Source organism: Oncorhynchus kisutch, linkage group LG12, assembly GCF_002021735.2.
Source record: "Oncorhynchus kisutch isolate 150728-3 linkage group LG12, Okis_V2, whole genome shotgun sequence".
Classification (NCBI taxonomy): Eukaryota; Metazoa; Chordata; class Actinopteri; order Salmoniformes; family Salmonidae; genus Oncorhynchus; species Oncorhynchus kisutch.
The window spans coordinates 10,824,983-10,841,769 of NC_034185.2; the positions used below are offsets into that span (position 1 = coordinate 10,824,983).

The 16,787-nt window shown below is 45.5% G+C and overlaps 1 protein-coding gene across 1 annotated transcript; it reads left to right on the forward strand.

Annotated features, from left to right (window-relative positions):
* Positions 1-5,347: 5,347 nt before the first annotated feature.
* Positions 5,348-14,974, forward strand: LOC109876756 (pyroglutamylated RF-amide peptide receptor-like). Its single transcript, XM_031837958.1, has 6 exons — positions 5,348-5,687; positions 6,700-6,858; positions 8,334-8,395; positions 9,735-9,970; positions 12,263-12,360; positions 13,714-14,974. Exons 1-6 carry the CDS (start codon positions 5,348-5,350, stop codon positions 14,130-14,132), a joined length of 1,314 nt encoding a protein of 437 aa, XP_031693818.1. The 3' UTR covers positions 14,133-14,974.
* The last annotated feature ends 1,813 nt before the right edge of the window (positions 14,975-16,787 follow it).

Consider the following 16,787-nt stretch of genomic DNA (forward strand, 5'->3'; position numbering starts at 1 on the left):
TCTCCACCCCCCACCAGGTGTCTCCACCCCCCACCAGGTGTCTCCACCCCCCACCAGGTGTCTCCGCCCCCCCCCAGGTGTCTCCACCCCCCACCAGGTGTCTCCGCCCCCCCCAGGTGTCTCCGCCCCCCACCAGGTGTCTCAACCCCCCACCAGGTGTCTCCACCCCCCACCAGGTGTCTCAACCCCCCACCAGGTGTCTCCACCCCCCACCAGGTGTCTCAACCCCCCACCAGGTGTCTCCACCCCCCACCAGGTGTCTCAACCCCCACCAGGTGTCTCCGCCCCCCCCAGGTGTCTCCGCCCCCCACCAGGTGTATCCACCCCCCACCAGGTGTCTCCGCTCCCCTGTTTATTTATACCTGCATCTTCTGTTTGTGTGTTGCCAGTTTGTCTTGTTTGTCAGGTCGTTCCAGCTTGTTTCCTGTGTTTCCCTGCTATCTAGTTTTTTTGTTTCACCTGAGCGGCAGGCAGACCCTGAGCCTGCCTGCCGTCCAGTACCTGTCGGGCTCTGATCTGGTTATGAACCTCTGCCTGGGTCCCTGTGTTATAATAAATGATCTGAGAACTGAATCCTCCGCCTCCTGTGTCTGCATCTGGGTTCATGTTATCCTGAGTCGTAATAACAGAACCATTTATTTTATAACACTTATTCATTCTCAAGCAGACAAAACACGGACAAGATCATCAAACATTATATTTCAGCAAGAGCTCCTGTCGAAATAAAGCAGAGAACAATCCCAAGATAAAACTATTTTTGATGCTTTTTCTTTTATTATCCAGATCTTATAACTCTTTTTTTCCTGGCTTCTGATAACAGAGCTTTAAAGCAAAGAGTAAAAGTGCATCGGTAATGAAATCCCTCTTAATCCTGTTTTATACGTGTCATTTAAACAGATATCATCTATGAGTTTCTGTTTATCCAACAATGGAGGCTTTGCAATTCAAATGAGCCTTGTGCTTAGATAAGTGTTTATCAACCGCATGCGCTGGCGAGGCAGTATGCATTCACCAGTACGGAGATGTTTGCATTCACTACTACATCAGCTGATGTCTCGAAGTGCTGTACAGAAACCCAGCCTAAAACCCCAAACAGCAAGCAATGCAGGTGTAGAAGCACGGTGGCTAGGAAAATCTCCCTAGAAAGGCCAGAACCTAGGAAGAAACCTAGAGAGGAACCAGGCTATGAGGGGTGGCCAGTCCTCTTCAGGCTGTGCCGAGTGGAGATAACGGAACATGGCCAAGATTTTTTAAATGTTCATAGATGACCAGCATGGTCAAATAATAATAATCACAGTGGTTGTCGAGGGTACAACAGGTCAGCACCTCAAGAGTAAATGTTAGTTGGTTTTTCATAGCTGATCATTCAGAGTATCACTACTGCTCCTGCTGTCTCTAGAGAGTTGAAAACAGCAGGTCTGGGACAGGTAGCACGTCCGGTAAACAGGTCAGGGTTCCATAGCCGCAGGCAGAACAGTTGAAACTGGAGCAGCAGCACGGCCAGGTGGACTGGGGACAGCAAGGAGTCATCATGCCAGGTAGTCCTGAGGCATGGTCCTAGAGCTCAGGTCCTCTGACTGAAGAGACAGAGAAAGAGAAAGAGAGAAAGCGAGAGAGAATTAGAGGGAGCATACTTAAATTCACACAGGACACCGGATAAGACAGGAGAAATACTCCAGATATAACAGACTGACCCCAGCCCCCCGATACATAAACTACTGCAGCATAAATACTGGAGGCTGAGACAGAAGGGGTCGGGAGACACTGTGGCCCCGTCTGACGATAGAGGCTCTACTTCATTACTGTCTATGTGAGGTCTTAGAGGCTCTACTTCATTACTGTCTATGTGAGGTCTTAGAGATTCTACTTCATTACTGTCTATGTGAGGTCTTAGAGGCTCTACTTCATTACTGTCTATGTGAGGTCTTAGAGGCTCTACTTCATTACTGTCTATGGGAGCTCTTAGAGGTTCTACTTCATTACTATCTATGTGAGGTCTTAGAGGTTCTGTCTATGTGAGGTCTTAGAGGTTCTGTCTATGTGAGGTCTTAGAGGTTCTACTTCATTAATGTCTATGTGAGGTCTTAGAGGTTCTGTCTATGTGAGGTCTTAGAGGTTCTGTCTATGTGAGGTCTTAGAGGTTCTACTTCATTACTGTCTATGTGAGGTCTTAGAGGTTCTTCTTCATGTGTGAGGGAATCAAAGGGCTTCCCTGAAGGAAGAGAGAGTAGCGTCAGATCGTCAGTGGAGAAAAGAACCATGTGAGTCCCCCTGCTGGGACCAAAGGTACTATGATAGAATATGTGCCATTTATTATCTGCTTTATTCCAAAGCCGCTCCCAGTCATGCGTACACAGATTTCGTTTGGCCGGCCCCCACGGGAACAGTTCCCACAATCCGGGCGTTGCAAGCGCCACGCTCTACCGACTGAGCCGTACAGGACCACAAAGAACACATACATCAGAGGAAGCCACAGGAAGTCACAGGAAGCCACAGGAAGTCACAGGGAGACACAGGGAAGATACATACTCCTACTCACTAGTACTGACCACACCAGATTAAACAGCCTTTTGATGTATGGTGTTACTGCTACAGATGATAGACTAACCGGTACCGGCCCGGAAACAAGTCAAGTACTTCTCAACAACGTTTTATAACCCAGTTAGTGGTAATGAAAAGCAGGTTTTGACACGCTGCGTGTCCATCAAAAGTTATATTATTGATATCGAAGTCAACAGACTTATAATTGCATAACCTATAACCATTGGCCTTTTCAAGTATACCTGTGTAATCACGTACAAAATGAAAAAATAAAACAGGCCTCATCTGATACAAGTTGTAATTTAATATTTTTCTTTATCTCCTAGCAACATGTCTTGCCACACACTGAATGTTTCAACGTGGCCTTCCTCAGTGTGTGTGGTAACTGTATAGTTCTCATTTGATTTAACCTCTGTTTAGGCAGGGGGGGAGTCCCTAATGAGAAGAGCCTTAGCCTTGATACCTCAGCTTGGTGTGAAGCTATTCCAATTTCAAAGTAGTTTCTTCAGATGCTAAGGAACACATGACATGTTAATCAGGAGTCATGTGTTGTTATGGTATACAGAGCGTTGTTGGTGGCAACAGATTAACAATTAACCAATGGCAAGGTACCTTTTTGTGGAAATTAAAACACAATGACCTACACCATTGACAGTAACATTGAATAAACATATCATGATTTTGACAGCTAGAGAACTAACAGTTTAAAAGGCCAGACACTCTCATTTAGTCCAGGATTCAATCCGATCCCGCTTGTAGACAATTAGTAGGCAACGCCTACTCCCAATTGGTCCAAATCACACGATGCACACCGATGATTGCATGGTAAACACTGATCTCCAGCAGCTCGCTCCCGGAGATCAGTGTTTACCATGACATCATCGGTGTGCATTGTGTGAGTTTGACCAATTGGGAGTATTAATTTCCTACTAATTGTATACTAATTGGTTGATGATGTCATTGGCCGCATGTTGGGGAACCATGGTCTACATCCTCCCTACAGTTTACAATCGTCTCCACAGTCTACAGCATGTTTCAGCCCCCCGACCATCCGCTCAAGAACAAAATCGGCCCGCGGCTGAATCTAGTTGATGATCACTGGTCTACAGCCTCTCAAGAGTCTTCAGCCTCCTACAGTCTTCAGCTTCCCCGCAATCTACAGCCTCGCCACAATCTACAGCCTCCTCTCCACAATCTACAGCCTCTCCACAATCTACAGCCTCTCCACAATCTACAGCCTCTCCACAATCTACAGCCTCTCCACAATCTTCAGCTTCCCCACAATCTACAGCCTCCCAAAATGTTCAGCTTCCCCACAATCTACAGCCTCTCACTTAGGGTCCAATGGTTTCCATGTTGCTAGGATACTCAGCTCTCAACACAGCCTCTCTCTTAGGGTCCAATGCTTCCCATGTCGCTAGGAGACTCAGCTCCCAACACAGCCTCTCACTTAGGGTCCAATGTTTCCCATGTTGCTAGGATACTCAGCTCCCAACACAGCCTCTCACTTAGGGTCCAATGTTTCCCATGTTGCTAGGAGACTCAGCTCTCAACACAGCCTCTCACTTAGGGTCCAATGCTTCCCATGTTGCTAGGATACTCAGCTCCCAACACAGCCTCTCACTTAGGGTCCAATGCTTCCCATATTGCTAGGAGACTCAGCTCTCAACACAGCCTCTCACTTAGGGTCCAATGCTTCCCATGTTGCTAGGATACTCAGCTCCCAACACAGCCTCTCACTTAGGGTCCAATGCTTCCCATGTTGCTAGGATACTCAGCTCCCAACACAGCCTCTCACTTAGGGTCCAATGCTTCCCATGTTGCTAGGTCACTCAGCTCCCAACACAGCCTCTCACTTAGGGTCCAATGCTTCCCATGTTGCTAGGTCACTCAGCTCCCAACACAGCCTCTCACTTAGGGTCCAATGCTTCCCATGTTGCTAGGAGACTCATCCTTAAATCATCCTTAATAAACAATGGGGAACTTGCACCCAATTACATAAATCCATATATATGTTGAGTCCAAGTGTAATGTTCATGCAGGCTGTACTTGAAAAGTACTATAGATAAATACACAAAACATTTGATTGAAAGACGGGACCCTTGTCAGAATCCCCATAACAGTTCTGAGGTAGGACTGTATAATAGAATCACAGCCATCTGTTTGTAAAGGAAGTGTGTTGTTGTGGAACAGCACATCTCCGAAGAGCACTGTGCACAAAAACAAATGACTATGTAACTAACTCGAGTAGATGCAATGATGAGACAAGTTGATTGTCTCCTCCTCTATATGAGTTCAGGAAATTGAACACAAGGATCAAAACCAGGAATGACCTTTTCATGAGACCTCAATCTTGTATAGGCTATGATGAAAAGCACACAATCACACAAACAAAAATATGAATCTGTTTCCATAAAGCTGTGTGTGTGTGTGTGTGTGTGTGTGTGTGTGTGTTCCTTCTGTCTTTTGAGGACTGGAATGACAGCTAATTGGGTGTTCCACCCCTTGATGGACAGAGGTTATAAGCCCACAGCAACAACAGCAGACTAACAGCGTGCGGTATAGGCTAGAAGTGTCACTCAGACACGTTCCTCTTGCCTCTGGACACGGGAGAAATGCACTATCTAGCCGCAGCACAGTGGAAATATGGTTTTTTGGAGGAGCGCACCAGTGCGCACTGCTTGGAGTAGCCTAATCAGCCACACATGTATAACACACACGTTTCGGGCGGGAAAATACATCTGTCTGTAGTGGCTATACTACTGGAATTTACATAAAATCCTAGAAAATGACAACGGCAACAGAAATGGGGTCCACGAAAATAACACCCGAGGTTCTGCAAGAGATGCTACAACATTACAATTTAACGCGACAAGAGTTCATCGAGTCTTACAACATACAGCCGCTTGTCTACGTCCCTGAGTTGCCGTTGGGCGCTAAGACTACTTTCGTCATCATGTATGCTATCATATTTGTCCTGGCTTTGATTGGGAACAGTTTGGTTGTCTACATAGTGGTGCGTAAAAGAGCTATACAGACCTCCACTAATATCTTCATCTGTTCTCTGGCGGTGAGCGATCTTCTTATCACATTCTTCTGTATCCCGTTCACCTTGTTGCAGAACATCTCCTCGGAATGGCTCGGAGGTGAGTTCCTATGTTCCATGATTCCATCAACAGCTGTCTGCTCTGCACGGAATGTCTACTGGTTGAATTAACATGATTTCCGCGTCGTTTCAATGAAATTACATTATATTAAAGTGGAATTAGACGTTGGATTGATTTATGTGCCCAGTGGGGTGTCTACTGTCATTGATAGTTTGAATAAACTTTAGAAGCCTATATGTAATCGTTGTTTTGTTTTTCATCCTATAATAATATGGATGTGCATTCAATTTGGCAGTAGTTTACGAATATTATAATCTGAGCCTTGACACTCATTGATTTATGAACGGGTTGTGTTTGCAGAGCGTTTTTTTTATAATTTCAAGAGAATCTCAGTGTATTATTGCCTTCTGGTGCCTTCTACAGTTTAATGAAATTGATGGATGTGGGTCACTCAACCCATCAGTCAAAATGTTGACGTTAAAAACCAACCAACATGGGAGGTAATAGGCTACAGAGCAGTGCCTTACAGAATATTTTATTTCCATAGTTGTTGTCTAAGTAAACAGTTTTTAATCGATGTTCTGGTTTGCCGGACATTAGGGTTTATAGGTGGCTTGAGAGTTATTTCACCTTTTTCAATATTTCACACAAGATTTAGAGCAAGCAATATCACATTCGTTTTGTGATAAAGGTTATTCTGTGAATTGTCACAAAATAGCCTCTTTTGTTTGAATGGGTGAGGATCAGCCTTCTAGGGGACTATACATCGAAGCCAGGGGATTTAGGAGTGAAGGTTACCAACACACGAATTTCCCCATGCAGTTATATAACGAGAGCCATACCGGCTGCAGTACACAGGCAGCTCAATTATGATATGTTGCCCAATTCTTGACAAAAGAGCTGATTTGAGTGGTCAAAATACCAATTAGTGAGAAAAGATCGGAATTGGTCTGTGTAATCGCAGCCAATGAGAGAGCGCATGGAGAAACTTCTGCTTGTTCCATGTACAGTGTTTTTTTTGAGTGACACTTCTAACCCCTTCTCTTCATAGGTGTTCTCATCTGCAAGACGATTCCTTTTGTTCAGACTATGGCCATAGTGACGGGGATTCTCACAATGACCTGCATCGCTGTGGAGAGGTACCAGGGAATTGTCTACCCCTTGAAAATGAGGAGGCAGTACACTCCGAAAAGAGCGTACAAGATGCTAGGTATGCTTTTAAAAATAAACACTCCTTCTGCTTTTGTGTTAATGGTGTATGTCAGTGAGGACAGAGAAGGAAGGGTGGGGAAGAGGAGAAATGAGTGAGGAGAGTGGGAGAAGAGGAGAGTGGGAGAAGAGGAGAGTGGGAGAAGAGGAGAGTGGGAGAAGAAGAGAGGACACTAGGTCACTAGGTACAGACGTTGTGAGAGGCTAGTAAGATGAAAGATGATAAAAGATGGAGATTTTTTTTAAATTGAATTGGATAGTAGCCTATGAGAGTTCTTCAGTTATGGTTGAATGTCTTTCATAATATACAAAAAAAGTGGAGTATGGTGTGTAGATAAGTGGGGAAAAAACTCATAAAGCTCCGAGGCACTGACAACAAAAAGAGAAAAAAATGGCTTGACCTGACCTCCATCTTTTATCTTCTTTATCTTTTATCATCTTTCATCTTACTATCCTCTCACAATGGTAGTGAAATTAACATGAATAAATTCTCTGGCAACAGCTTTGGTGTACATTTCTGCAGTCAGCATGCCAATGGCATGCTCCTAAACTTGATACATCTGTGGCATTGTGTTGTGTGACAAAACTCCACATTTTAGAGTGGCCTTCTATTATCCTCAGCACAAGGTGCACCTGTGTAATGATGTGGTTGTTTAGAAGAAGCTGTTTAATCAGCTTCTTGATATGCCACACCTGTCAGGTGGATGGATTATCTTGGCAAAGGAGAAATGCTAACTAGCTGGGATGTAAACAAATGTGTACACAATTTGAGAGAAATTCCCTTTTTGTGTGTATGGAACATTGCTGGGATCTTTGTTTGTATTTTTGTTCAGTGTGTATAGGAGATAGGTCTCGTACCAAATGGCACCCTAACTCTAACCAAACACTATAGCATGATGCTAGACTTGTGTGTTGAATTCATATGTTAAACATACAGGAGAGGAACATTCTATTCCAGCTGCCCAATCGATATACAGGATAGGAACATTCTATTCCAGCTGCCCAATAGATATACAGGATAGGAACATTCTATTCCAGCTGCCCAATAGACATACAGGATAGGAACATTCTATGCCAGCTACCCAATAGAAATACAGGATAGGAACATTCTATTCCAGCTGCCCAATAGACATACAGGATAGGAACATTCTATTCCAGCTACCCAATAGATATACAGGATAGGAACATTCTATTCCAGCTGCCCAATCGATATACAGGATAGGAACATTCTATTCCAGCTACCCAATAGAAATACAGGATAGCGTATTGCAACAAATTCATTGTAATACACAGCTAAAATCTATTAATTAAAAATATGATAATGGTAACATTTTACACACACATAAAGGTACAAATGTGAAAAATTGGTGGATCCAGAGTTTTGGAAAGAAACTCTTCATATGTGTACAGTATATGATGTATTACTTGTGGTATTGTGAGGAAGTCATTGTATTGAGACGTGTCTTCTTTGTGCAGGACTTGTATGGAGTGCATCAGTGGTTGTGGGATCCCCAATGCTGTTCGTACAGCAACTAGAGGTGTGTATGTCAAGCCCCTCCCATCACAGCTACTGTAGCTTCAAACCAAATCCAAAACGTTTACAGTAAACATCCTGGCACCAAAGAAGCTGACCAGACCTGACTTAACCAGACCTGACTTAACCAGACCTAACTTAACCAGACCTAACTTAACCAGACCTGACTTAACCAGACCTAACTTAACCAGACCTAACTTAACCAGACCTAACTTAACCAGACCTGACTTAACCAGACCTGACTTAACCAGACCTAACTTAACCAGACCTAACTTAACCAGACCTAACTTAACCAGACCTGACTTAACCTGGCCTGACACTAACCTGGCCTGACTTAACCTGGCCTGACTTAACCTGACCTGACCTGACTTAACCTGGCCTGACCTAACTTAACCTGGCCTGACCTAACTTAACCTGGCCTGACTTAACCTGGCCTGACCTAACTTAACCTGGCCTGACCTAACTTGACCTAACTTGACCTGACTTAACCTGACCTGACTTAACCTGGCCTGACCTAACTTAACCTGGCCTGACCTAACTTAACCTGGCCTGACCTAACTTAACCTGGCCTGACCTAACTTGACCTGGCCTGGCCTAACTTTACCTGGCCTAACTTTACCTGGCCTAGCTTTACCTGGCCTAACTTTACCTGTCCCAACCTTACCTGTCCCAACTTTACCTGGCCTAACTTTACCTGGCCTAACTTTACCTGGCCTAACTTTACCTGGCCTAACTTTACCTGGCCTAACTTGACCTGACCTAACTTGACCTGACCTAACTTGACCTGACCTAACTTGACCTGACCTAACTTGACTTGACCTGACCTAACTTGACCTAACTTGACCTGACCTAACTTGACCTGACCTAACTTGACCTGACCTAACTTGACCTGACCTGACTTGACCTAACTTGACCTGACCTAACTTGACCTGACCTAACTTGACCTGACCTTACCTGACCTGACCTTACCTGACTTGACCTAACTTGACCTGACCTAACTTGACCTGACCTTACCTGACCTGACCTAACTTGACCTGACCTAACTTGACCTGACCTAACTTGACCTGACCTAACTTGACCTGACTTAACTTGACCTGACTTTACCTGACGTAACCTGACTTGACCTGACTTTACCTGACCTAACTTAACCTGACCTAACTTGACCTGACCTGACCTAACTTAACCAACCCGAACCTGACCTAACTTAACCTAACCTGATCTATCTTGACCTAACTTAACCGAACCTGACTTAACCTAACCATATCGGTCGCTTTCAGAATCACTCCAGAAAACCAAAAGCTGTGATTGAATGATTCATTGATGTGTTTCCCCTCCGTTCCCAGGTGAAGTATGACTTCCTGTATGACCACCACCACGTGTGTTGTCAGGAGCGTTGGCGTTCCCTGATCCACAGACAAGTGTACACCACCTTCATCATGGTCGCTCTGTTCCTGATGCCCATGGCAGCCATGTTGTTTCTCTACACACGGATAGGGATAGAGCTGTGGATCAGGAAGAGGGTGGGGGACTCCTCTGTCCTGAACACCATGAACCACAGAGAGGTCAACAAAATATCCAGGTACTCTACATATACGCAGACGTCTTTCATTGTTTTTATTGTGATAGATATAGGGAAGAATGAGAGAGATGAGCCAGGAGAGGACTGGCCACCCTTCAGAGCCTAGTTCCTCTCTAGAATGAGAGATGAGCCAGGAGAGGACTGGCCACCCCTCAGAGCCTAGTTCCTCTCTAGAATGAGAGAGGAGAGATGAGCCAGGAGAGGACTGGCCAGCCAGGAGAGGACTGGCCACCCCTCAGAGCCTAGTTCCTCTCTAGAATGAGAGAGGAGAGATGAGCCAGGAGAGGACTGGCCACCCCTCAGAGCCTAGTTCCTCTCTAGAATGAGAGAGGAGAGATGAGCCAGGAGAGGACTGGCCACCCCTCAGAGCCTAGTTCCTCTCTAGAATGAGAGAGGAGAGATGAGCCAGGAGAGGACTGGCCACCCCTCAGAGCCTAGTTCCTCTCTAGAATGAGAGAGGAGAGATGAGCCAGGAGAGGACTGGCCACCCCTCAGAGCCTAGTTCCTCTCTAGAATGAGAGAGGAGAGATGAGCCAGGAGAGGACTGGCCACCCCTCAGAGCCTAGTTCCTCTCTAGAATGAGAGAGGAGAGATGAGCCAGGAGAGGACTGGCCACCCCTCAGAGCCTAGTTCCTCTCTAGAATGAGAGAGGAGAGATGAGCCAGGAGAGGACTGGCCACCCCTTAGAGCCTAGTTCCTCTCTAGAATGAGAGATGAGCCAGGAGAGGACTGACCACCCCTCAGAGCCTAGTTCCTCTCTAGAATGAGAGAGGAGAGATGAGCCAGGAGAAGACTGGCCACCCCTCAGAGCCTGGTTCCTCTCTAGGATGAGAGAGGAGAGATGAGTCAGGAGAAGACTGGCCACCCCTCAGAGCCTGGTTCCTCTCTACCCAGTACTGCCAGGAGAGGACTGGCCACCCTTCAGAGCCTGGTTCCTCTCTACCCAGTACAGATAGGAGAGGACTGGCCACCCCTCAGAGCCTGGTTCCTCTCCACCAGGTACAGACAGGAGAGGACTGGCCACCCCTCAGAGCCTGGTTCCTCTCTACCCAGTACAGCCAGGAGAGGACTGGTCACCCCTCAGAGCCTGGTTCCTCTGTACCAGGTACAGACAGGAGAGGACTGACCACCCCTCAGAGCCTGGTTCCTCTGTACCAGGTACAGACAGGAGAGGAGTGGCCACCCCTCAGAGCCTAGTTCCTCTCTAGAATGAGAGATGAGCCAGGAGAGGACTGACCACCCCTCAGAGCCTAGTTCCTCTCTAGAATGAGAGAGGAGAGATGAGCCAGGAGAAGACTGGCCACCCCTCAGAGCCTGGTTCCTCTTTACCCAGTACAGCCAGGAGAAGACTGGTCACCCCTCAGAGCCTGGTTCCTCTCTAGAAAGAGAGAGGAGAGATGAGCCAGGAGAGGACTGGCCACCCCTCAGAGCCTAGTTCCTCTCTAGAATGAGAGAGGAGAGATGAGCCAGGAGAGGACTGGCCACCCCTCAGAGCCTAGTTCCTCTCTAGAATGAGAGAGGAGAGATGAGCCAGGAGAGGACTGTCCACCCCTCAGAGCCTAGTTCCTCTCTAGAATGAGAGAGGAGAGATGAGCCAGGAGAGGACTGGCCACCCCTCAGAGCCTAGTTCCTCTCTACCCAGTACAGCCAGGAGAAGACTGGTCACCCCTCAGAGCCTGGTTCCTCTCTACCCAGTACTGCCAGGAGAGGACTGGCCACCCCTCAGAGCCTAGTTCCTCTCTACCCAGTACAGATAGGAGAGGACTGGCCACCCCTCAGAGCCTGGTTCCTCTCCACCAGGTACAGACAGGAGAGGACTGGCCACCCCTCAGAGCCTGGTTCCTCTGTACCAGGTACAGACAGGAGAGGACTGACCACCCCTCAGAGCCTGGTTCCTCTGTACCAGGTACAGACAGGAGAGGACTGACCTCCCCTCAGAGCCTGGTTCCTCTCTACCCAGTACAGCCAGTAGAGGAATGGCCACTCTTCAGAGCCTGATTCCTCTCTAGGTAACTGCTGATTGTAAAAAAGGCTTTATAAAATGCACTATATTTATTGATTGAGGTGAACGGATATGAAAAGTTGAAAGCACCTGGGTATTGAACCGGCGGTCTGAGTTGACTGGAGTTGACAGCACTACTGCCAGACCATTCAGGCACACAGAGAGCTCTTCTAAAGTCCCTGTTGAAATGCATTGTGCAGGATGACACCTGCATGTCTCTCCTTACGGGAAGAATAAAAGAAAGGGAATCAGCGCGAGAAGGTGAGAACATTTTTTATTGATTTTCACAGGAAGAAGAAGCGAGCTGTAAAAATGATGATTACCATCGTTCTGCTGTTCACAATCTGTTGGGCTCCGTTTCATACCGTTCACATGCTGTTTGAGTACAGTAAGTATCTATCACACTACAATAACGACAATAGGGCTTAGGTCTAACAAGCTGAAATAGGGTGTAGTACATATAGCATAAACAATCACCGTCACATAACCTTTACATTCAGGTTTAACTGTAACTCAGAGGCAGGTGTAAATCTTACGGTTCAGGATGGTTTTTTATTTCATTTCACTAACCACGTTTCCATTAAACCATTTCATGCAGATGAATTACCTGACGCATGAATAAAAAGTCACGCCCAGTCTGATGGAAACATGACATGTCGGTACAAGACTGTGCTGACAAAACTATTTGTTCGTTCGACGTGGTGTGATCTTTTTTGTGTCGGTAAAATGTATTATATGAGAAATGGCGGTGGAAACGCCGCGATGCGTAAATGATTAATATAATAACCATCATATCTAAGTAAAGTTGGAGTCACGTGATGATATGTTGTGTGGTCCTCTCACTACGACTCGGGAAAACATGCCGTTTATTAGCCTACAGATTAAATCAATTATGTTCAACTTCACAGGGTGGTGAATGTGCAATGAGCTTGATGCTCCTTTCCAATAAATGTCGAGGGTCTTATTCTGGTGACATGATGATCGATGCTTGGCTGCCGTTTCACAAATACACATCATTTGACGCTTTTTCATAATTATCTCATAATGTAGGTTGCCTACTATGTCCGCGAGCTGTTGACTAGCGCTCATGTCTGAGCCAGAGTGAGCACGTCGGCTATATAATGCAACAGTTTTTGTGATACAAGTATCAGTCGAGCTGGAAATGCGATGGAAACTCATTTAACTTGTATTTTTCCATTCGGTACATGAAAATGTAACAGTCAAAGTTCTGTTTATATGCACTACATCACGCACAGCCTCTTATCGGGGCTCTCGAGAGGCGCAGAGGTCTAAGGCACTGCATCTCAGTGCAAGACGTGCCACTGTTGTACCTGGTTTGAATCCAAGCTGTATCACATCTGGTTGTGCTTGAGAGTCCCATAGGGCGGCGCACAATTGGCCCAGCGTCGTCCACTGTAAACAAGAATATGTTATTTTAACTGACTTGCCTAGTTAAAATTGAAAACGTTTAAATCCGCAAACAGTCTGTTTTTTATTTGTTTCTTAAGAGAAAAAAATATTGTAGTGATGTCCTGTATTTGTTACTGTATTGTAATTTCTCCAAAAATTATAATGAGAAAATCAGTTTGATGGAAACATCTTTGGTGGGAAAATGCAATATTGTTATATGGTGATTTTAGAATATTCAAATGAAACTCTGTCGTAAAATTGGATGGAAACTTTAGCTACAAATAGTCTAAATACAGCTAAACTAATCCCTAAAAACCTTCCTTTCATCTAGACAACCTAGAGAAGAACTCTGACGAGGTGACGGTGAACATGATCATCGCCATCGTCCAGGCCATCGGCTTCTCCAACTCCTTCAACAACCCGATCATCTACGCCTTCATGAACGAGAACTTCAAGAAGAGCTGTGTGGCAACCTTGTCCCGCTGCCTCAGGAAGCCCTCCAACCACCGGGGCGGCGCTGTGGAGACGCCCAACAACCCCACTGTACTCTTTATTAGACCACTGAAGAGGGAGGCCTTCGCAGAGACTGGAGGTGGGGCTAATGGAGGCTTGGCGCAGGGTGTGCTAGAGAACGGTCCGTCTGTCTCCTCTCAGACCTCTTCAGCCTTAGCAGGGGAGAAGATGACGGAGAACAGTCAGCTTCCCAGTGAGCAGTGTAGATCTGTTGAAATAGTCTCGTTACAGACTTAAAAAAAGAAGCACTCCAGTCTCCTCCTCACCTCATTTATCCAAGTGTACATTACGGGATAAATTAGTACAGGTTCAGAAACGTACCTTTTGGAAAAGGTACAAATGATCCTATTTAGGTTACCACCACAGTGTCAACGCAGTCTGTTCCTTTTAAGTGGCAAAAATGTACCACTAAAACGTATTTTTTTGGGGGTGTTGTTTTAAAACTGTATGGTGCAAAGCCTTATTTGCATATTTCCCAGGGTGCCTTTCAAGTGAATTTTAGCGTTACCAGCACCATCAATGACTGTTTGCTAGTGACACAGACAGCAAAGTGATATGGAATTCTCATTGGAATGCAGCCACAGTTAGAATATCCCCAAATGTTAACTTCTAAATCACCCTCAAACGGCATTTAAAATGACTGCCAATGTAGCGAAGACTGATAAATGAGACTCCCTAAACCATCTAAACAGGAACAACCATCTCAGTAACGGGTGAAATAAATCCAACTACTAACAGATTGGATGAGTTTAAAAAAAAGTATGTTATTTATCTTTGTGTAGCATAAGATCAAACATATTGAAACAAACAATTCTAAAAAACAACCTGCGAAAGTGCATGCTGGGAAATATGAAAATGGGATTGGTTTTTGAGAGCATATTGGGTACAATAATGTACCATTATACTAGATTATCTGCAAATGTACTAAACAGTACCATGTGAGATTATGTGTACCTCTTAAGGTACATTGTGTATTTTAATATTTTTGTACACCAGGAAACAACACTGTACCCTATTCATACCTTTTTTTTTCTGAGTGTGCATTCGGAAAGTATTCAGACCCCTTAACTTTTTCCACATTTTGTTAAGTTACAGCCTTATTCTAAAATGGATTGAATAAGCATTTTCCCTCATCAATCTACACACAATACCCCATAATGACATCACAATACCCCATAATGACAACACAATACCCCATAATGACAACACAATACCCCATAATGACAACACAATACCCCATAATGACATCACAATACCCCATAATGACATCACAATACCCCATAATGACATCACAATACCCCATAATGACATCACAATACCCCATAATGACATCACAATACCCCATAATGACATCACAATACCCCATAATGACATCACAATACCCCATAATGACAACACAATACCCCATAATGACAACACAATACCCCATAATGACAACACAATACCCCATAATGACATCACAATACCCCATAATGACATCACAATACCCCATAATGACAACACAATACCAGGTTTTTAGACATTTTTTGCACATTTATTAATAATATAGAAATACCTTATTTAACATAAGTATTCAATATCCCTTTGCTATGAGACATGAAATTGAGCTCAGATGCATCCTGTTTCCATTGATCATCCTTGAGATGTTTCTACAACTTGATTGGAGTCCACCTGTGGTCAATTCAGATTTGAAAAAGCACACACAGTTGTCTCACAAGGTCTCACAGTTGACATGTCAGAGCAAAAACTCAAGCCATGAGGTCGAAGGAATAATACGTAGAGCTCTGAGACAGGATTGTGTCAAAGCACAAATATGGGGAAGGGTACCAAAACATTTATGCAGCATTGAAGGTCCCTAAGAAAACAGCGGCTTCCATCATTCTTAAATGGAAGAAGTTTGGAACCACCAAGACTCTTCCTAGAGCTGGCTTCCCGGCCAAACTGAGCAGTCAGGGTAGAAGGGCCTTGGTCAGGGAGGTGACTAAGAACCTGATTGGAGCTCTGTCAGAGTGACAGAGTTCCTCTGTGGAGATGGGAGAACCTTCCAGAAGTACAACCATCTCTGCAGCATCACCAATCAGGCCTTTATGGTAGAGTGGCCAGACGGAAGCCAACCTCAGTAAAAAGCACATCACAGCCCGGTTGGAGTTTGCCAAAAGGCACCCAAAGGAAACAAGATACTCTGGTCTGATGAAACCAAGATTAAACACTTTGAACTCTTCGGCCTGAATGCCAAGCGCCACGTTTGGAGGAAATGTGGCACCATCCCTGCGGTGAAGCATGGTGGTGGCACCATCCCTGCGGTGAAGCATGGTGGTGGCAGCATCCCTGCGGTGAAGCATGGTGGTGGCAGCATCCCTGCGGTGAAGCATGGTGGTGGCACCATCCCTGCGGGGAAGCATGGTGGTGGCACCATCCCTGCGGGGAAGCATGGTGGTGGCACCATCCCTGCGGTGAAGCATGGTGGTGGCACCATCCCTGCGGTGAAGCATGGTGGTGGCACCATCCCTGCGGTGAAGCATGGTGGTGGCACCATCCCTGCGGTGAAGCATGGTGGTGGCAGCATCCCTGCGGTGAAGCATGGTGGTGGCAGCATCCTGCTGTGGGGATGTTTATCAGGGGAAAATAATAGATCTACAGAAAAGAACGGGAGAAACTCCCCAAATACACGTGTGCCAAGCTTGTAGCATCATACCCATGAAGACTTGAGGCTGTAATCACTGGCAAAGCTATGCCAGGCTTGTAGCATCATACCCATGAAGACTTGAGGCTGTAATCACTGCCAAAGGTGTGCCAAGCTTGTAGCATCATACCCATGAAGACTTGAGGCTGTAATCACTGCCAAAGGTGCGTCAACAAGTACTGAGTAAAGGGTCTGAATATTTCTAAAAA